The 17,765-nt window shown below is 30.8% G+C and overlaps 1 protein-coding gene across 18 annotated transcripts in view; it reads right to left on the bottom strand.

Annotated features, from left to right (window-relative positions):
- Positions 1-17,765, bottom strand: part of LOC106461353 (rho GTPase-activating protein 190-like) — a 196,619-nt gene that overhangs the window by 8,026 nt on the left and 170,828 nt on the right. For all 18 annotated transcript variants that reach the window (XM_022388263.1, XM_022388264.1, XM_022388273.1 and 15 more), the window contains one exon: positions 6,605-6,702. In XM_022388263.1, the coding sequence (XP_022243971.1) occupies positions 6,605-6,702 (98 nt within the window). The remainder of the gene's footprint in view (positions 1-6,604; positions 6,703-17,765) is intronic.

The raw sequence follows: 17,765 nt of genomic DNA on the forward strand, positions 1-17,765 counted from the left end.
AGATACGGGATAGTTCTAGAAACAAGAGAGCGTGAGAATTGTCACGTGATCTCGATGACGCAACAGTATCAACACTCAAAATATGAAAAATATTGCAAAAAAAGTGGTGTTTTGATTTACATTATATATTCATATTAAATACTACAATATCAGATTATGATAATTCATTTTGGAACATAATAAATAAAATTACTACACTGATTATGCATGAACAACACTAGTTTATTTGAATTATCAACTGGTATTTCCATTTCTGCTATAATTTCCTAAAGTAGCCATAAAGTGGTTGGTTTTCTTTTACAACTGTATTTGTCACTTGGTGCCAAAAATTTTCAATTGGGTCTGGCCATTTATAATTTTTAATCCATAAGTTACAAACTTCAAAATAAACTAATAATAATAATAACTATTATTTATTTCTATGCTAGGGATTATTTGAATTAGTCCGATATTCAAATTCTTTGAATCATATTATCCTTCCATTTTATTTAGCTTCAGCAAAATGCTCCAATATTCTTTGAACCTTACAAACTAAGTTTCTAAGCAATATATCATGGAGTTTTTGTTTTGCAAAGAAATAATTTATGCTCCCTGTTAAGTGCTCAATTCTAAAGAAGGACTGGCAAGATCAGTGATAAAAAGTCAATACTAGAGTTAGTGTTCAAGTAGTATCTCATTGAAACACAGAGAAAAAAAAATGAAATTTTTGTACTCTAATCTCAGGCCAATGTAGACAACAGAAACAAAATGGTAGAAAAATTACATTTTGCCAGAGAAGGTGTTGTTTTATACAACAAAGGTTATTGATTATGCAAAGATGATTCTGAAAAGTCAACTCCTTCTCAAGTTGAATTTCTTAAGATATTTTGATATGTCATAAAGTAATATCTGAAGATGTTTTACTATTAAAAACTAGTTTGAATATTCAAAACTGTGGTAACAATAAGGAAGTTCTGCCATTTTCTTTAGTTTTTTCATTAGTACTTTCAAACAACCATAATCTACACGAAATTATCTTAAAAGTAGTTCAACATGCTAAAACTTTTTTTTTTTTTTTTTTTTGTTAGACAACAGCACTCTCTGAGGACAAAATATAAACATTCACTATTTTGTTTTTGTTGACCCTATTGACATGATTTTAATCCTGACAAAATAAAAAGTACTTCTATAGGATACTACTATGTTGATTTTTGGTCATTGATTTTTGCCAATCCTTTTCCTCACACTTTTTGAAGTTTTAGCTTTCTATAATTTTGAATAATTCTTGGGTAAAGTTTACAGTTCACTGTTCATTTGCTGCAATTAACTCAAGTAAAACAACAATTTTTGTACTTTATTAAAAAGCAAGTGTAAAAATAAATGTATCCCCCTCCCTCCACAAAAAATAACAACAAACAAACCATATAATAATGGTTTAAACTTTCTCAATTCATATTTAATGTTGACCACAGTTGTTTGTGAATGAACTTGGGAAGTAAATGATATATTTTCTTACAAAACAATATATGGACATAGCAACAAAAAAAAAAAACTAATTGAGAAACCTCATTTATGTTTTGCAAAAGTGGTTTCAATTGTTACATGTTTTAATAGCATTATTAATCTTTTATTTTTCTTGTGAATTCAGTTTTGAAATTGGTACTGTATATGTAAGGCAATTATATCATTTAATATGTTAAAGGTAGCTTATTTTCCACCTACAACAAACATTTAGAATGCTTTAGGTATACAAATTTATGTCACTAAATTACTAATTTAGGAATCTCGATAAAAAATAAAATAACACATAAAAATTACAAATAAAACTGCATTATATAACTGATACTTGAAACTGTTAGTACTTGATGAAACTCCATAATTACAGAATTGAGTAAAAAAAAAAAGGACAAGTGTATATTTCACAAAACTTCATTTATTAATGACCATGGTTTCAGCTAACGGAGAAGAAGAAAAAAGAAAATCAATGTTTTTGCGGCCAGTTTTCTAGACGTCAAGGAAGGTTAGCTAAACTTTAGAGGCAGTTTTGTACTTGATTAGTGAAGGGCTTGTCATCTCTATCTCTTTGGATGGGTTTTGCTGAAGGTCCTAGTGTATGTGTTATCATATGAAATGTACAGGCTGCCATTTTTAACTGGACCCGTCCCTACATAAGGATTGCTACTATGCTCACTGACAAACATACAACTTACATATTACAAAACATGTTGAATCTGAGTAGATTAACATCAGAGGTTGAGCCATCTATTGATTGATATGTGTATTGGGCAAAATTAAACATTCTGTATCATTGCATATATTTTGTGCCGTAACTAACCTATAGTTGACGACATGCTGCTCTAGGTTTGAAAAGGCACACTCTAGGGAGTAAAGAAGTATTTTGGTTGTAGGCACACTGTGGTTTATGAGTTACAGCTGACAGATAAGAATGAAAAAAGAAAAATTCGATGTTTTCATGGCCCATTTTCTGGACATTAAGGAAGGTTAGCCAAACTTTAGAGGCAGCTTTGTACTTGATTAGTGAAGGGCTTTTTTCGTCTCTACCCCATTGGATGGGTTTTTCAGATGTCCTGGCATATGCACTACCATATGCAAGGTACAGGCCACAACTTTTAAGCAGACTCATCCCTACATAGGGATTGCTACAGCACTCCCTAATTAGTGAAGGGCTTTCTGCTGTTCCTTTGATCAGGTTTTGTCAATGTCCTAGCGTGTGTACTACCACGTTTAAAATGTACAAGCTGCCAATTTCAACCAGACTCATCCCTACATAGGGATTGTTACCTAACTCTATGATTAATTGAGATATTTTATAACCATGATATAAAGTGGTGATATATATATTCAGTCATCAAGAAATTAATGTCACTTTTTTTAGATGAAAAAAAACCCGAGCAACTTATATATCAAAACAAAACATTTATTAAATGAAATATTTTCCATTCTTATCAATGATGCTTTTCCGTGTTACAACCAGGTTGTTAATGCCCTGATTAAAGAAATCACTTGCTTTGAAGCAAAAAACATGTCAATGTCCTCTTTAACAACTTCCACATTTACATACGTTTTCCCATTAAAATGGTTTTGCAGCAAATGAAAAAGATAGTAATCTAATGGTGCCATATCTGGAGAATATGGTGGGTGGGGGAGAACTTCCCAACCCAGCTCCATAATCTTATGTTGTGTCAAACATGCCACATGTGGATGTGCATTGTCTCATTGACAAGAGAAGGGCATTTTTGATGAAGGGCTTGATATAAATGTTCCAGTTGCTGACTATAATCTCTGCATTGACAGTTCCCTGTGGATTGAGAAGTTCAAAATGAATTAGTCCTTTGATGTTCCACCAAATACAAAGCACCACTTTCTATGGATGGAGTCCAGATTTTGGGGTCAGAAGTGGTTTTTGTCTAGTAATGAACCAATGTTTTTGGCATTTAATATTTGCATAGAGAATCCATTTTTTTGTCACCAGTGACAATTCTGTTCAAAAATGGTTCACAAACCGGAAGAGACAAAGCAATGTTCACACTTTGTAAACGATGATCATTGGAGAGTTCATGAGGCACCCAAACACTTTCTTTATGGAGTTTTCCCATATTCCTTAGATGTTTACGTATAGTTTCATGAGAAACATGCAATTTCAGGGTCATTTCACAAGTGTGTTGCCTTGGGTTAGTCAAAGCATCAATATCAATTCCAACATGTCGGCCCCTGCCATCATAGTTTTTAAGGTTAAAGTCACCTGAATGAAATTTGCTGAACCATCGTTGAGACTTATGAACATTCAAAACATTTCCATAAACTTATTTGATATTATTTGTTGTTACAGAGGCATTGTTTTCCTTCTTGTATTCAAACAGCATTACATGCCGATTGTGTGTCTCATCGTATGCTATCACTATAAGGGATTAGAGTATACTAAACTTTACACATTATATAGGCTACACTAACATGACGTTTAGGCAGTTCGTCTAACTATTATATGTGATGTACATTTTTTTTGGGGTGGTTAATGAAAGTGTTCCAAAATGCGACATTAATTTCTTGACAACCTAATATATCACATTTTAACTGGAAGGTACTTAACATTAACCCTATGTTTCTGGGTGGGGTCAAGATATGCATGTTATGACTTCTCACATGCAAAATTGTATTAAACTACTTTAACATCAGAAAACTTGGCATCAAAAATGTAGTTAACATATCAGATTTTAATATTAAATAAGATTTAATTTCTTAATTCCAAATCAAATATTTAAAAAGAATGCTCAATACTCTCTCTTGTATGTCACATGACCCATCTGATATGCAAGTTGTTCAATTTAAATTTTATTACTTCTAACATACAATTTCAACAGTGCTTAACCAACTAGAAACTCAAAACTTCACATATTGGCAAGCTAGAACAAGCCTTTTTGATGTACTGGGGTATCAATATATTTAACAAACCTACCAGAGAAGCCCCTCCCATTCTTTCTGTCGTTTGGAGTCATTTATTTACTCATCTCTACCTATCTTAAATTTTACAAAAACTAATTTGTCTTCACCTCAATTGGAAAGTCAACCAGGCTGAGTGACCACATCTTCTTGAGTGCAAGTAGATTTCAAACCATAATAAATACTAAAAATCATCATTTCTATGTACATCTTTTTTATTCGTTGTTTAATGTTTGAAAAGATAAAATAAAATTTAAACATTTATGAATAAACAGTAATAACATATACATATGTATTTAATACATGGTAATTGAAATGTCATTGTATTTAACAAAATAATAGTACAATAAAATTATAAATTTGTCTACTGAACATGTGTTATTCTTCTACTCAGTTGCAAAGTGTGCTTCTCACAAATTTTTTAAAAATTTTATTATGAGTGTATGTCATTAAACTTTGCACAAAAACATAGTTTATAATTCAAATTTTAATATATATTTTAATTTTAAGAGGTGTCTCTGTATCCCATAATGCATCTGCCAAATTCCCTATTTTAGATAGTTTTCCTTCTATCACTTGATATCTCAAGTTTGGCACAAATTACTTATACTATAGATAATACTATGCCATATTGTAAATTTCCCTCCAAGCTTATTGATTTACTGGGATATAATAAGAGCTTTGCATGTATGTGCGATTCTCATATCTGGTGTTAATGTCTGCTTGGAAACCATGTAATGGCTCACACTGTGATTTATTGTTTCTTTGTCCAGGGGGATTAATTCTTCATAAGGCAAAATAAAACAAAACAGAAAACATGTTAAATAAAAGAATAAAGCTTTAAACTATAAATATAAGTTGTAACTTCATGGTCAATACATGAAAAAAAAGAACTGTGTTACTTAATTTATTTCATGTTTTTCAATCATTCTTTTCATTATAATTAAATTATGTCTTTAAAGACCCTAGAATCTAGTATACTGTTTGAGTACAGAAATCTGCAGGTAAAAATATACAATGTTATAGAAAAAAAACTTGCGATATTCACCTGGGAAGCTCCAGAGTTTATGCAAATGAAATATGAAAACAATAAACTGAAAATAAGTATTAATATTCCTATCATGAAATTCACTTTTCATGCAGACCAAATCAGTAAATTGTCAAAGGAATCTTTAGTAGAAACATTTGACTAAAAAAACCTTATTTTTTGTGCACAACATTCTTCCCACATTTACTAAAAGGTTCCCACTTTGTAGAAACCATAGCCAGCATTTAGTCTTTTTTTTTGAATATCTACAGAAATGTGCATTATTCTATAAATAATCCAGAGCTGTATGCTGACCTATAATTGGGTAACATCAGGTTTATTTCAGTTTTTGTCAGCAGAGTTGGGTAACTTTTTACTCTAATCAGACAGTGGTCATGGCATTGTTGTACATTATCTATAGAACACTCACCATTCCCAAACTTTCTATAAAACCTATGAGGAACTGATGAGAAAACAAGCCAGAATCTCTGAACATTTGTTCTTATCGAGTTAAAGAGAAAGTTAGAATCAAAAATAACCTGCAAATGTAAAATAGCAAAATATCTGAGTTGTTAAATGTAGCAGGCATGGAAGTGATCATGATGGCACACCAATTGCTCAAAATGATAGCCATAAGAGAAATCAGAGAATCTTCACTGAAGACGGTGCTTTCAAGTACAGAAAAGAGAAGTATATGTCTGTGTACAGCAGTAGTAAACTTAAGGATGCACCTGATGACTTGCCCTCAAATAGGGATGAGAGCAGAAAAATAATAGTTCAAGAACAGGTAAGAAACAGGGAATACAAACACTTTATGAGTGATATGAAAGAATATTACAAAGAAGAGAGGCAAGAGAAATATTAAAATAATGGTGAAATTTTGTGACCATAGCATGCAGGTTGTCCCTTTAACAGAACAGAAAACCTTAACAATTACTCAGATCAAAGAAAACAGCACAGCAAAAATGATCCCTGGATCATTCCCTACACAACCATCACTCTTAAGCTTCTGAATTTTCAAATTTCAATGGATACCTCACCACCTACCAAATAGTAACATTTTCTGTCATTGTGTCATAGGTTGCTTGTTAAACTAATAATTTATTATAATTAGGCATAAATAAGTGACTCATTTCTCACCCGCATCATTACTGCTGGATCTTTTGGTGATACCAACTCATATCCTGAATTTTCATCTGGAGGAGGCATACAGAGAGAACTTTCAATCTTGAGTTTTGCTAATAATAAGAAAAAAAAACAAAAAACTCTTACATTTAACTGCCATACAAGTATTCTACCTATAGCACCCGTATTTTATCCATTTAACAGGAACATCTACAGGTAGAGTTTTAGTAAAATCAAACAATTCATATCAGATACACAGAGATAGACCATAATTAACTGATAACTAAAACATAATTCCACATTGTATACCTTAACAGTAATTACAAACACTCATAATTATTACATGAAGTAATAATGAATAAGTTTTGTAGTAATACATTTTAACAACATTTATGCAATCCTAAAACAGACCAAAAAAATTCCCCACTAAATGCTTAATAGCTAATTTTCTTAAATAATCTCACACTGCCTTGTCTTTTAAGACTACTAAACAGATTTTTACAACATGGACTTAGCCAGCCAGACATTATTTTGATGGCTTAAAATCTGTCAACAGCTACCATTTGTTCTCATTGTTTTCCATGTTTCTTGTCTTGTTCACTAGGATTAGGATAATTTGGTTAGTTTTATGGCAACACACCCATATTTTTACATTACTTGTATGGTGACTGATGTTAAAATTTGCCTCCATTTCAACCTTAATCACTGTAATTTCTTAAATTTCTGACAGCATTAACAAGTATATCAGCTGCAATGTTTATACATATATATGTATGGTGTTTTTGGTTATGTTCACTAGTAGAGATATATACACTGGGATTGTTTGGGTTAACAAAAAATAGTGAAACGTAGTTAATTGTTTCTCAGCAAATAACTAATTCAGAAAATGGCTTAAAAATATCACAACTTAAATTCTCTCAAGTGAACAAACTGACTTCCTGATACCAACAACAAAATTTCACTTAAATTATCCCCCTGATGGCAAAGGTACAACATTTAACTTCTGAATTCTGGCTAAGTCCCTGGTTTACAGTAAAAGTATACATTATCATACTTAACATCAAATGTAGCAAAAGATAATGACTGATGCCTCTCTTCTTCAGATTGCCAAGTCTAAACTAGGATATCCAAAACTAGCAGTATCTGAGTTAACAAAGGTGAAAATATCCAAAAGAAAATGACAGGATAATTTTAACATCTTTTAACATCACATAGACTGTACACATGTAGAAAGATATAAATAATTTTTTTTTTTTTAAAGATAACTTTTCATATTAACATAATCACAAGACAGCATTAGTTAATGGAATTCTGGATATGCTTGTGGAGTTTTACCAAAAGGATTAGTCCAACATATATATATATATATATCCAAAGAAGCATTATTATACTACTCTTAAAAGAAAAAAATACCACCAATAACTTATTATTTTATAATAAGGAAAGAAATTAAGAACATGTTGTTGTTCTTAATATCAATAGAACATTAGTATTTAGAAAGCATCTAGTTTCATTTAGAAAACGTTTTTCTCTTTAATTTCCTTAGTGAAATGAAGCTAACCACTGAATTAACCTGGAATAAACAAAAGATCTAACCAATATCATCAGACAATATGTAATCTGAAAGTCAGTTTAAAAATTAGATTCAAAGAAGCATAAACAAACAGTAACAACTCTACAAACATAATAATACATAACAATACCTTTTAAGTAAAAAAGAAAAAAAAAGATGTCCAATGTAAAAATACAAGATACATAAGACATGCACTAAAAATAACACAATCTATTATACATTTTTTTTCAAGAAAAGCTTCTTTACATCAGTAACACATTCTATGAAAGCCATGAATAAACTACATGCACAATAAAATAAATGTATGATACAAACGTGTACACTATGCTTATTACAGTAATCTAAAAATTTTATTAATATTTAGTAAATAACAACAACAAAACCTTCTCATCCCTTAAATTCTAAATTGTCTACTACATGAAATCTATCATTCTATGAATTAGGCTTAAAAAAGCTAAATATTTTCTGATGTCAGAGGTAAAGAATACATAAAGATCATTTTTTGTTTCACCTCAAGATATAATAACTATACAGTCAATCATTATTCTTCTGGCAAAAGCTCGACACAAATGACTGTTCTAATATTATCATCTGACTGACTTTGAACAACAAATCATGGAAAGGTTACTTAATATTTTTATAAATAAAAATATCCTTGCAGTATTTTCTAATATTCACTATACAGCCATCTGAAAGATAATCCCCCCCCCCCACTTAAACTGAAACCGTATTTTGAGTGGTTTTAGTTTGTCTTGCAATTACTGAATTTTCAAAATCATTCCATGACTACATTAGCATATGAACATCTTTCTGTATTGCATTTTTTTAATTTGTTAGGTGCTAATAATCATATTATATTGTCTGTATCATAAGTTAATTCTAAACCAAAAATAAAATTTCTAAAAGCTGTTAACAACAAAGTTAAATATAGAAATACAGTAGCACAATCAGGTCAGGCATAAAATCAATGAAAATAACTTATATGTTTGGGTCACCTTTAATTTACAGCAAATTAAAAGCTTCAATGGAAATAATATGATTTTATCATAATCATACTATTGGTTCTTAAAAACTTAACTAATTAACTGAGTCTCATATGAGTTTAGATCACAAAACTTACCAGATATTACAACATAACACACACTACTTTTTTAATGTAACAAAATATTTATTAAGTATGTATTTTAAATACATAAAAATAACCTCTTTCACAACATGTTTCATGTGAATATAATTCCTACATAGTTTAAACATTGACCAAAAGTTAGTTCATACAAATGTGTAGAACACTCGTAACATTGTAAGATGCATATCAAGTCGTATATGTACATGCACAATTATGTACCAACATCAGGATACCTTATGTGAACATGCATTTGTTCTTTAAGTAGAGTATATGGTACTGTAGCACACTTGTAACATTGTAAGATGCATATCAAGTTGTATATGTACAGGCACAATTATGTACCAACATCAGGATACCTTATACTTAAAGAACAAAATTATAACAGGTGTATTACTAAATGAAATGTATTTTACATATACGTAACGTGTATAGTTTACATACTTATCAACTACGTAAAAATTAAATTCATATATTAGGGATATCAAAAGATTTTAAAATGGATACAAGTTTACAATTTTAAAACATAGCTTACATTACAGGTACATCAAACCAATCTCCTGTCCTCCAGGACTGAAGAAACTTTATTTTTCACTTACCTAATGTAATTTTTGTGCAAAAACCAATGACAATAACATCAACTTTATAACAAATTACTCTCATGAGAAGGTTTTATTCTTTACAAGGTAAAATTAAATACTTGACTGAAGTTAAACATTTAAGGTAGTAATGAAGTTTAACATTAAAATCTCAAAACAATCTGCAATATAATAAAAACAATTACAAAAGGCTGAAGAACAAGGATCTATAAGAACAAATTTTGTCTACAAGTGATGAACAAAAATAAATATTTACCCTAGAAGTTGTTTCACCAATAACAAAACTAAACATAGGGTATATTTGTACAAACAAACTTGTCTAATGCCACATCTTTATTTTATCACAAGTATCAAATCTTATGAATGCCTACTTGTAGTTTTATTCATTTTGAGGTCATAGTCATTTTCCTTACTTTGCATAATTTTTTTTAATGTGAGCATCATTTTAGAAACAATTCTGTCTTCAGAATGTAATTTTTCATTACGAGATGTGAAAATCATCAAAATTTGATATTTTTTGCAGATGGTACTAACTATTTTGTCATAAAACGTACATCTTACCCTGTGACACAAATGTACAACTTTCAAAAAACAACCGGAGAGCATATACACTAATCTTATGCAGACCTTACAGAAAAGTCAACGAAACTTGCTCAGTAAGTCAATCATGTGGTTACACTTTGGAAATTACACTATACAATAAAACTAAGAAACTTTGGTACTTATAAAACCAATAATGTTTTGCCACATAGGTTACTGAGTAGTTTATATGACTTAGAAGTCACATACCATATGAATTATGGACTGAAAAGATAAAGGCACATATCATAATTATGTATCAACAAACTGAAAAGTTACCTTTAAATAGAAAACTTTTGCAGAAAATGATGTCACTTGCACCAAATGTCATCAACAGTACTATTATGCTAAATGCAGTGTACCTAATAACCCCCTGCAGATGACAGTGAAACTAGTACAAATGATCCAGGTTACATTCCACGTTTCATCCTCAAGTAAGCCAGGTTTTACAAAGCTACAAGTTTTTAAGACTAAACCAGCAACAGTCATGATAAATATGCTATGTGCCCAAAAGATAATCAACTGTTGTTCCATTTGAAGCACAAATCCAAGTATTTATCATACATGGTAGTATCATTCCTACTGGAATATTAGTTTTAAAAAGTAATCTGGACAAAACCATTTTCCACCTGACCCATGTCAGGTGACATATGCAGATATAAAAGACCACAGACAATAATGGAATGAATGTAACTGATCTTTTGAAGAAAACATGTGCCACCACAAAAACAATGAGGTGGAATAGAGTGGATTATCCAACAGAATTTTTTCCACAATTCTAAGTTTGAAAACTACTGTAAAGCAGTGATTTCCAAACTGTAGTCCAAGTAACCTCCAGGTATAAACAAATGATGGTAAATGGGTATGCGAGTAGCTTACAAAAACAATAGACCCATTTATTCTAATATATGCTTATAAAGAAAAATGTAAAAGAAAAAAGATCAAGTAACTGAGTAAAACTCAAGAAATCAATGTAATAAATAATTTCTTATAACTTACATTTATTAACAAATATTAATCATTCAGCCACCATGTAACACCTGATCAACTGTTAGTTTTGTAAGAAACCACTGTGTTCATCTGTGTCCTACCTCTTCTGTCTGGTGTGATGATTTGGAAACACTACAGTCTACTCGTCAGTTTGCTCCATGGCATTTATTATTATTATCACTATTATTTTTATCAACAGTTAACAACACATGCTCATTATTAACTTATACTTTGTCATAGTTTGCATTTCATTCTTTCAATTCTTGTTTAAGAATACTTACAAGTTCTGTATATAGTTTTTTATTTACTCCAATACTTCAAAGTATTAATATATAGATTATTTGTTTGTTTGTAGTTAAGCACAAAGCTACACAATAGGCTATCTGTGATGTATCCACCACATGTACCAAAACCCGGTGTTTAGCATTGTAGGTCTGCAGACATACTGGTAAGCCCTTGGGTGGCATTAATATATGGATTGGTGGCTAAAAAGAGCAAGTGTTATCACTAAAGTCACAGACATAGGCCTAAAGGAAAGTATGAAAAAAATGGCTTCAAGCTCTACTGGCCTTCAAATTACTGATGAAATGTTTAACCACAAAACTGTTAAATCAAATTCTATTGTTAATATCAGATGTTATGTGAAAAGGGCAAACAGTGTAAACAACATGACAAAAAATACAAAACAAAAAATATAATGAAATATTCATTGAAATGTGACTCGTGTGGACTGGAGAAACTGACAATAGCCACAGCCACAATGTGTGTTATGTTGTGAAACGTGCTCTACTAATGCACTAAATTCACATCTTCTCAAGCAAAATCTTAAGGCAAAACAGCAGCAATACAAAAATAAGTTTGTCGACATTTTTAAGAGAAAGTTACAAGAATTGAAAAAAAGGAAATTAGTAATTCATACTGTAACAAGCAAATATGAAGGCCCTCAAGGCACTTTTTTTTTTCTTTTTGAGTAAGTCACAGGGTTCCAAAGGAATTAATAGTACAAGTTACTACAGATGTGGTATCTGAATTACTGGGGGACAAACTTGCTTTGATTCTATTATCAGACAGTATAATGTCTTGCAGATTAATTGAAATGGTTATAAATGGCAAACAACGGCCATTGAATCAGTTGCAGAATAGCCTGTGGTTTACTCTGCAACTTTATGACACTGTGGATGTGGCTGATTTGGATAATTTGCTTATGTTAGATACAAATTTTAGCATAAGCTGGTGGAAGATTTTCTGCTCTGTAAATCAAACAAAGAAACTGAACAGGCAAAGTCAGTAACTAGTAGATTAAGTGGAGTATTATTTCACACTTGCAATGTTGAACTCTGTTCAAACTAGCTACAAAGAAAATGTCTAAGAAGCTGTTAAGATGGCCAAAACAAAGCCAATGAATTCCAGCATTTTTGCTTTTCTCTAGTAAACACACCTGATGACTGCTCCACACTGTTTATTGTGAGGCAAGGTTCCTGCACATTTCCTTGAGCTAGATTGAAAGGTTCAACTTTCTTCTTAGACTATCCAAGACAATTTTTCTCATGTCTGGAAGATAAAGCAAGACTGGTTTATTTATCAAACATTTTCATGAAATTCAAAAAACCTTGGGCCTACAGGGCTGATCAATATATTTAATACTTGGAGCAAAAAAATGAAGAGACCATTAACCCTTACTGAACTGATGAGTAGCTTTCAAATGTCCACAGCAAAATATAAGGTTTCAAAATTTAAGTAAAACTAATAGTTATACCTATATTTCAACAGTTCTTTCCTGAAAAATGTTTTATAGTTGATATTTTGCAACATTTATTTAATGTAATTAATAAATAAAAATGAAAAAATATTCAACATTACACTTCTGCACAATTCCAGAGTTTAGCATAGGTTTATATTTGCTAAGAGCCTGTCATCCCTTGAGAATATCTTTTTTGAGGTCTTGTTTCTTAAGTGATTTTCCCTTCTCTTTCTTTAAATTTTGTTATAACAAACTCTCAATTCCCACCCTTTCATTAAGTCACAGCAGGTGATTAAACCACTGCTAATGAAATTCAGCTTCCGAAATAGGTACAAGCAAAGTTTAAATATCATTCAACAGAACACATTATAAACTGTTTACATCAATGTAAAGTGAAGAAAAATATGTGAGAAGTAATATATGGTTTTTAGGAAGTTTAAAACAAATAGAAATAAACCACAAATCTTGAAATATTTTTATAGCTTCTTTAGAAATTTTTTTGTTATTACTGAAAATGTTCTTGTGTTAGAATATATTTGTTTGAAAGTTTTCACTATTTTCTTCAATGACAAGACATGAATTAAACCTTATTAGGTTTAGACAGTATGGTAGTGATGGCAAAATATTCCAGTGACTCAAATCATTACTTATTGAATATGTTAAGTTCATCACATTCAAACAATGCACTTATTAAAAGAACTTAGTTTATTGAAAATAAAAGTATATTTATTATATATATATAAATTTATTACTGTTATCAAAAATACTGTTATTTAGTCCACCCTGACAACATTTTAAAAGGTCAGGTCGTAAGTAACCAACAATTTTTTGTCAGTTTATTTTGTGTTTTTGATGATTTATAGTCAGAAGTGGTGAAATCACAAAACCTGCTCCTCCTTCAAGGACAAACTACATGAATATTTCTCAGCAAAGACTTTGTTGCATTTTTAGCTGTATAGAGTTTGATTATCTACAGTTAACAGAAAAGAAAATTAAATTTCTTACTAAGGTAAGCAGGCCTAGTACCCTAATAATATATTTTTATTTGAAAAAGTCAAAACATGTTTTAATTTTGAAGAAAAGTAAATAAATGAGACACTGTTTATTTATAGTTAGTCCTATAATTATTCTCAGAGCCCACTATCATTTGAAGCCTAATATACACCTACTTACTAAATATTAGTTGTCAAGAGTTAATGTGTAATTATAACAGTCCTCTTTTACGAGACATTTTGGTAGAAGGAAAAAATGATGTTACCATTCTAGTGTTAGATGTGACAAATGCATAAGTACAGAGAAGTCACGAGAGTGCATTCCAGAGGAGAAATTATAGTATGCAAAAAGAAGTGGCTACTTGTCAAACCAGTAATGGGTGCATCCACTAATGAGTACACTGTATTGGTTCCAATCTTACAGATGTAACAAATAATGATAAAGTAATTACTCATCACATAATCTAAAATGTTAAAATACTTGCTCCTAGATGCAAACGTATGAAGTGGGTGTTGTGGATAGAAAAGTTAGTGATGTATTGGATCTCCTTTACAAATTAAAAGAAAATTCCCTGATGTAATTCTTTCTGCACAAATGATGTAACTAACATCTTTCAAGGCTTACTATTACAAGTGTGTTGGATGTTACAAAGAACATTTGGTCACGTACTAAAATAAGTGGAAGCTACTGAACACGGTATTGACCAAACTGCAAATGAAAAGACAATGAAGCAAGTGATGCAACTTAGGACCTACCATAGTTGTTAGTGGTCACTGACAAGAGGTGATATCATACACACAAAAGTATCAATATGAGGATGGACTGTTATGTTTCAAGAAAGATGTACTTGCTCTGGATTCATATGAGAATCAGTTCCCCACCTATGTTAGCATGGTATTGCCTGTCTAAAAAGAACAAGAGTAGTGAGGTGCTATGCCAGTAATGTGGTTCCTGAGACTCAAATGGAGCAAAATCAGGTTCATAAATTAGCTTCTATATCTGAAGGTGTTCAGAATGCTGCAGCATACATCAGTAACACAATAAATCAGGTAATGACAGGAGATGGAATAGGAACAATTAATTATACCATATGTGAAATGTAACATCTTTAAGGGTGACTTACAGATAAGATTAAAATAATTTCTGGTTATTTTTGTGGTTTTCCAACATCTGTGGAATAGTTATATGTAAATAAAAAAAGTGGGCAAAGTTTCCATCGAAAAGACTTGTTCTTTGTATTATTTATAAAATTCTTATTTTACATAAATTATATATACTGAGACATTGTTTTATGAAATTAACAAATCTTTCCACACATACAAATATCTACATATCCTATGTACATTCAAATCTGATACAAACAGTAAAACTAATCAAGACTATTCATACACCTTAACTGAGAACAAAATAATGGAACATACATAAATCTTACATACACAAAATATCACTGAATAATTTCAAATCAATTAATATTTTTAAAGGTGCAATGTTTATCAGGATACAAGTACTCCTAATAGTTAAAAAGGATACAGACACAGTCATAGAATAATAATGATTTATGATAATATATATTTACTTAATTTTGCATTATATAAAAAACACAAGTTAACAAAAATACAACTATTGAAAATTGGAACCAATATTCTTCTTTTTATGATGTCTTATTTTATCATCAATAAGTATTATAATAGTGTTTTTAATGAAACTGATTTCCTCAAAGTTATTTCTGGTATTGTAAAAAAGGTTGTTTATGATTTATGGTAAGTCTGTGTATCTAATCATCTTGCTTCTAGCTATCCACAGAGCCTGTGGCTATGTACTTTAAAACTCCTAACCTTCTTATTGCATTTCAGTTGAAGTTTCTGATTTGCAAGTACAGATGGTACCTACAGTTTAACCCTTATAGAGGGTTACAATGCAAATTTATCCACATAGAAGTTCTTCCACTCTGTAATTATAAATGTATGCAAAGCATGAAATTTTAGTATTTTACACACATCAATAAAGCATGGGAACACATGGTTAGAGCTGGGAAAAAAAACAGGTTACCAGTTTCACACCGGAGACAGAGAAAATGTTAAACAGCTTGTCATAGAAAGAAACTCAAGAATAAAGCAGTTTAATGCTACTAAAGTGAGAACCTCCCTTGGAACTGTATACAATTCACATAAACTTAGGTCTATAAAAGAACCATGTAAACAAGCTTTTCCCTAAGCATATGACTGAACAGAAGACAAAGTAAAAAAATGTATAAGAGCTTTCTGGCATGTGATAAATGGAGGTATGCATCACATTACACAAAGCAGGTTCCTAATGAAGTCTCTGCAAATTATAAGCATCTTGCCAGTAACACAATTTAAAAAAAAAACACTAATCATGCTATAAAATTTTATTCAACACATTTTTGATGGTTACAGCTATAATATGTTAAAAATCCAAAGGGCAGGCAAAAATGACATGGTCAAGTCTGCATATTATCATCCCAATGTGTTAACAATGATATTATAATACTAAGGGGACATCTCTCCTTTATATGGATTTAATATCATGATCACAACAAAGAATCTAACCACACATCCAAATCAATATACCAGTTCCTCCATAAGATGCTTGTACAAATGGAAATTAATGTTATATCAGTAGCAGATTTCTCCCACAGACTTCTGTGCATTTAGTGTGCTTGAACATGCCTTGAAAAACTGTTGTCTATGCATGACTGTTGTACTTTGGAAAGCATGTAAAGAGGATGGGGCTACACAACAAACTGAGAATACCCCTCTCTGCATTTCTGTCTTACAGCACCAAAGCTTGGTTGATCTGCATAAACTAGACAGCAATATATGGTTGTTCCTAAAAGATTTCCGAAACATCAAAAAATTATTTTTTTCAAAATGTTTTAAACCCCAATAATAAATTGAATGTACACAACTCTATATACACAATTTTTTGCTACTGTTGTGATATGACTGATGTAAAAACTCTCCCGAAATTACAACTGCTTCTGACTAACCAAGACATCTGAAAAACACAGAGTTGTTCACAACAAGTAACTACATACACATCAAAACTGATTTCCAAAGTACAGTCTGCAAACTACGCTATTGGTTAATTTAAGAGTTTGGGTTACAAAAATCTTAAAAATTAAAGAAGGTTGTCTGTATTTCATGTTAACGTCTAATAATTATCAGTACTTCTAATTTTCCCATCTTATAATTTTCTTGCTAATTCACAAATTAAACCTCCAAAAACCAACTTTAAAATTAACATGTAATCAGAGGTTAACAGTACTTGTTAATTAAACTTATTTGTTAATTATTAACCCCTTTGATAATAATATGAGTTTCTTATGTACCCGTACTTTACAGTGGGCAACATTTTATACTAGCAGGGGCATATTTTGGCTAAATACCTAACAATACTTAATAATTAGGTTATTTTGTCTGCATATCACAGATATGATACCTAAAAAAAAAAAATCAAGAAATGCATTCATAACTCGTGTTGATTTCCAATGGTCAACTTAATCTCAGTCTAAATTAAGTTTGTTCTCACATTTTATCCGTTATTACAAAAAATAA

This window comes from Limulus polyphemus, unplaced genomic scaffold (genome assembly GCF_000517525.1).
Source record: "Limulus polyphemus unplaced genomic scaffold, Limulus_polyphemus-2.1.2 Scaffold941, whole genome shotgun sequence".
Lineage (NCBI taxonomy): Eukaryota > Metazoa > Arthropoda > Merostomata > Xiphosura > Limulidae > Limulus > Limulus polyphemus.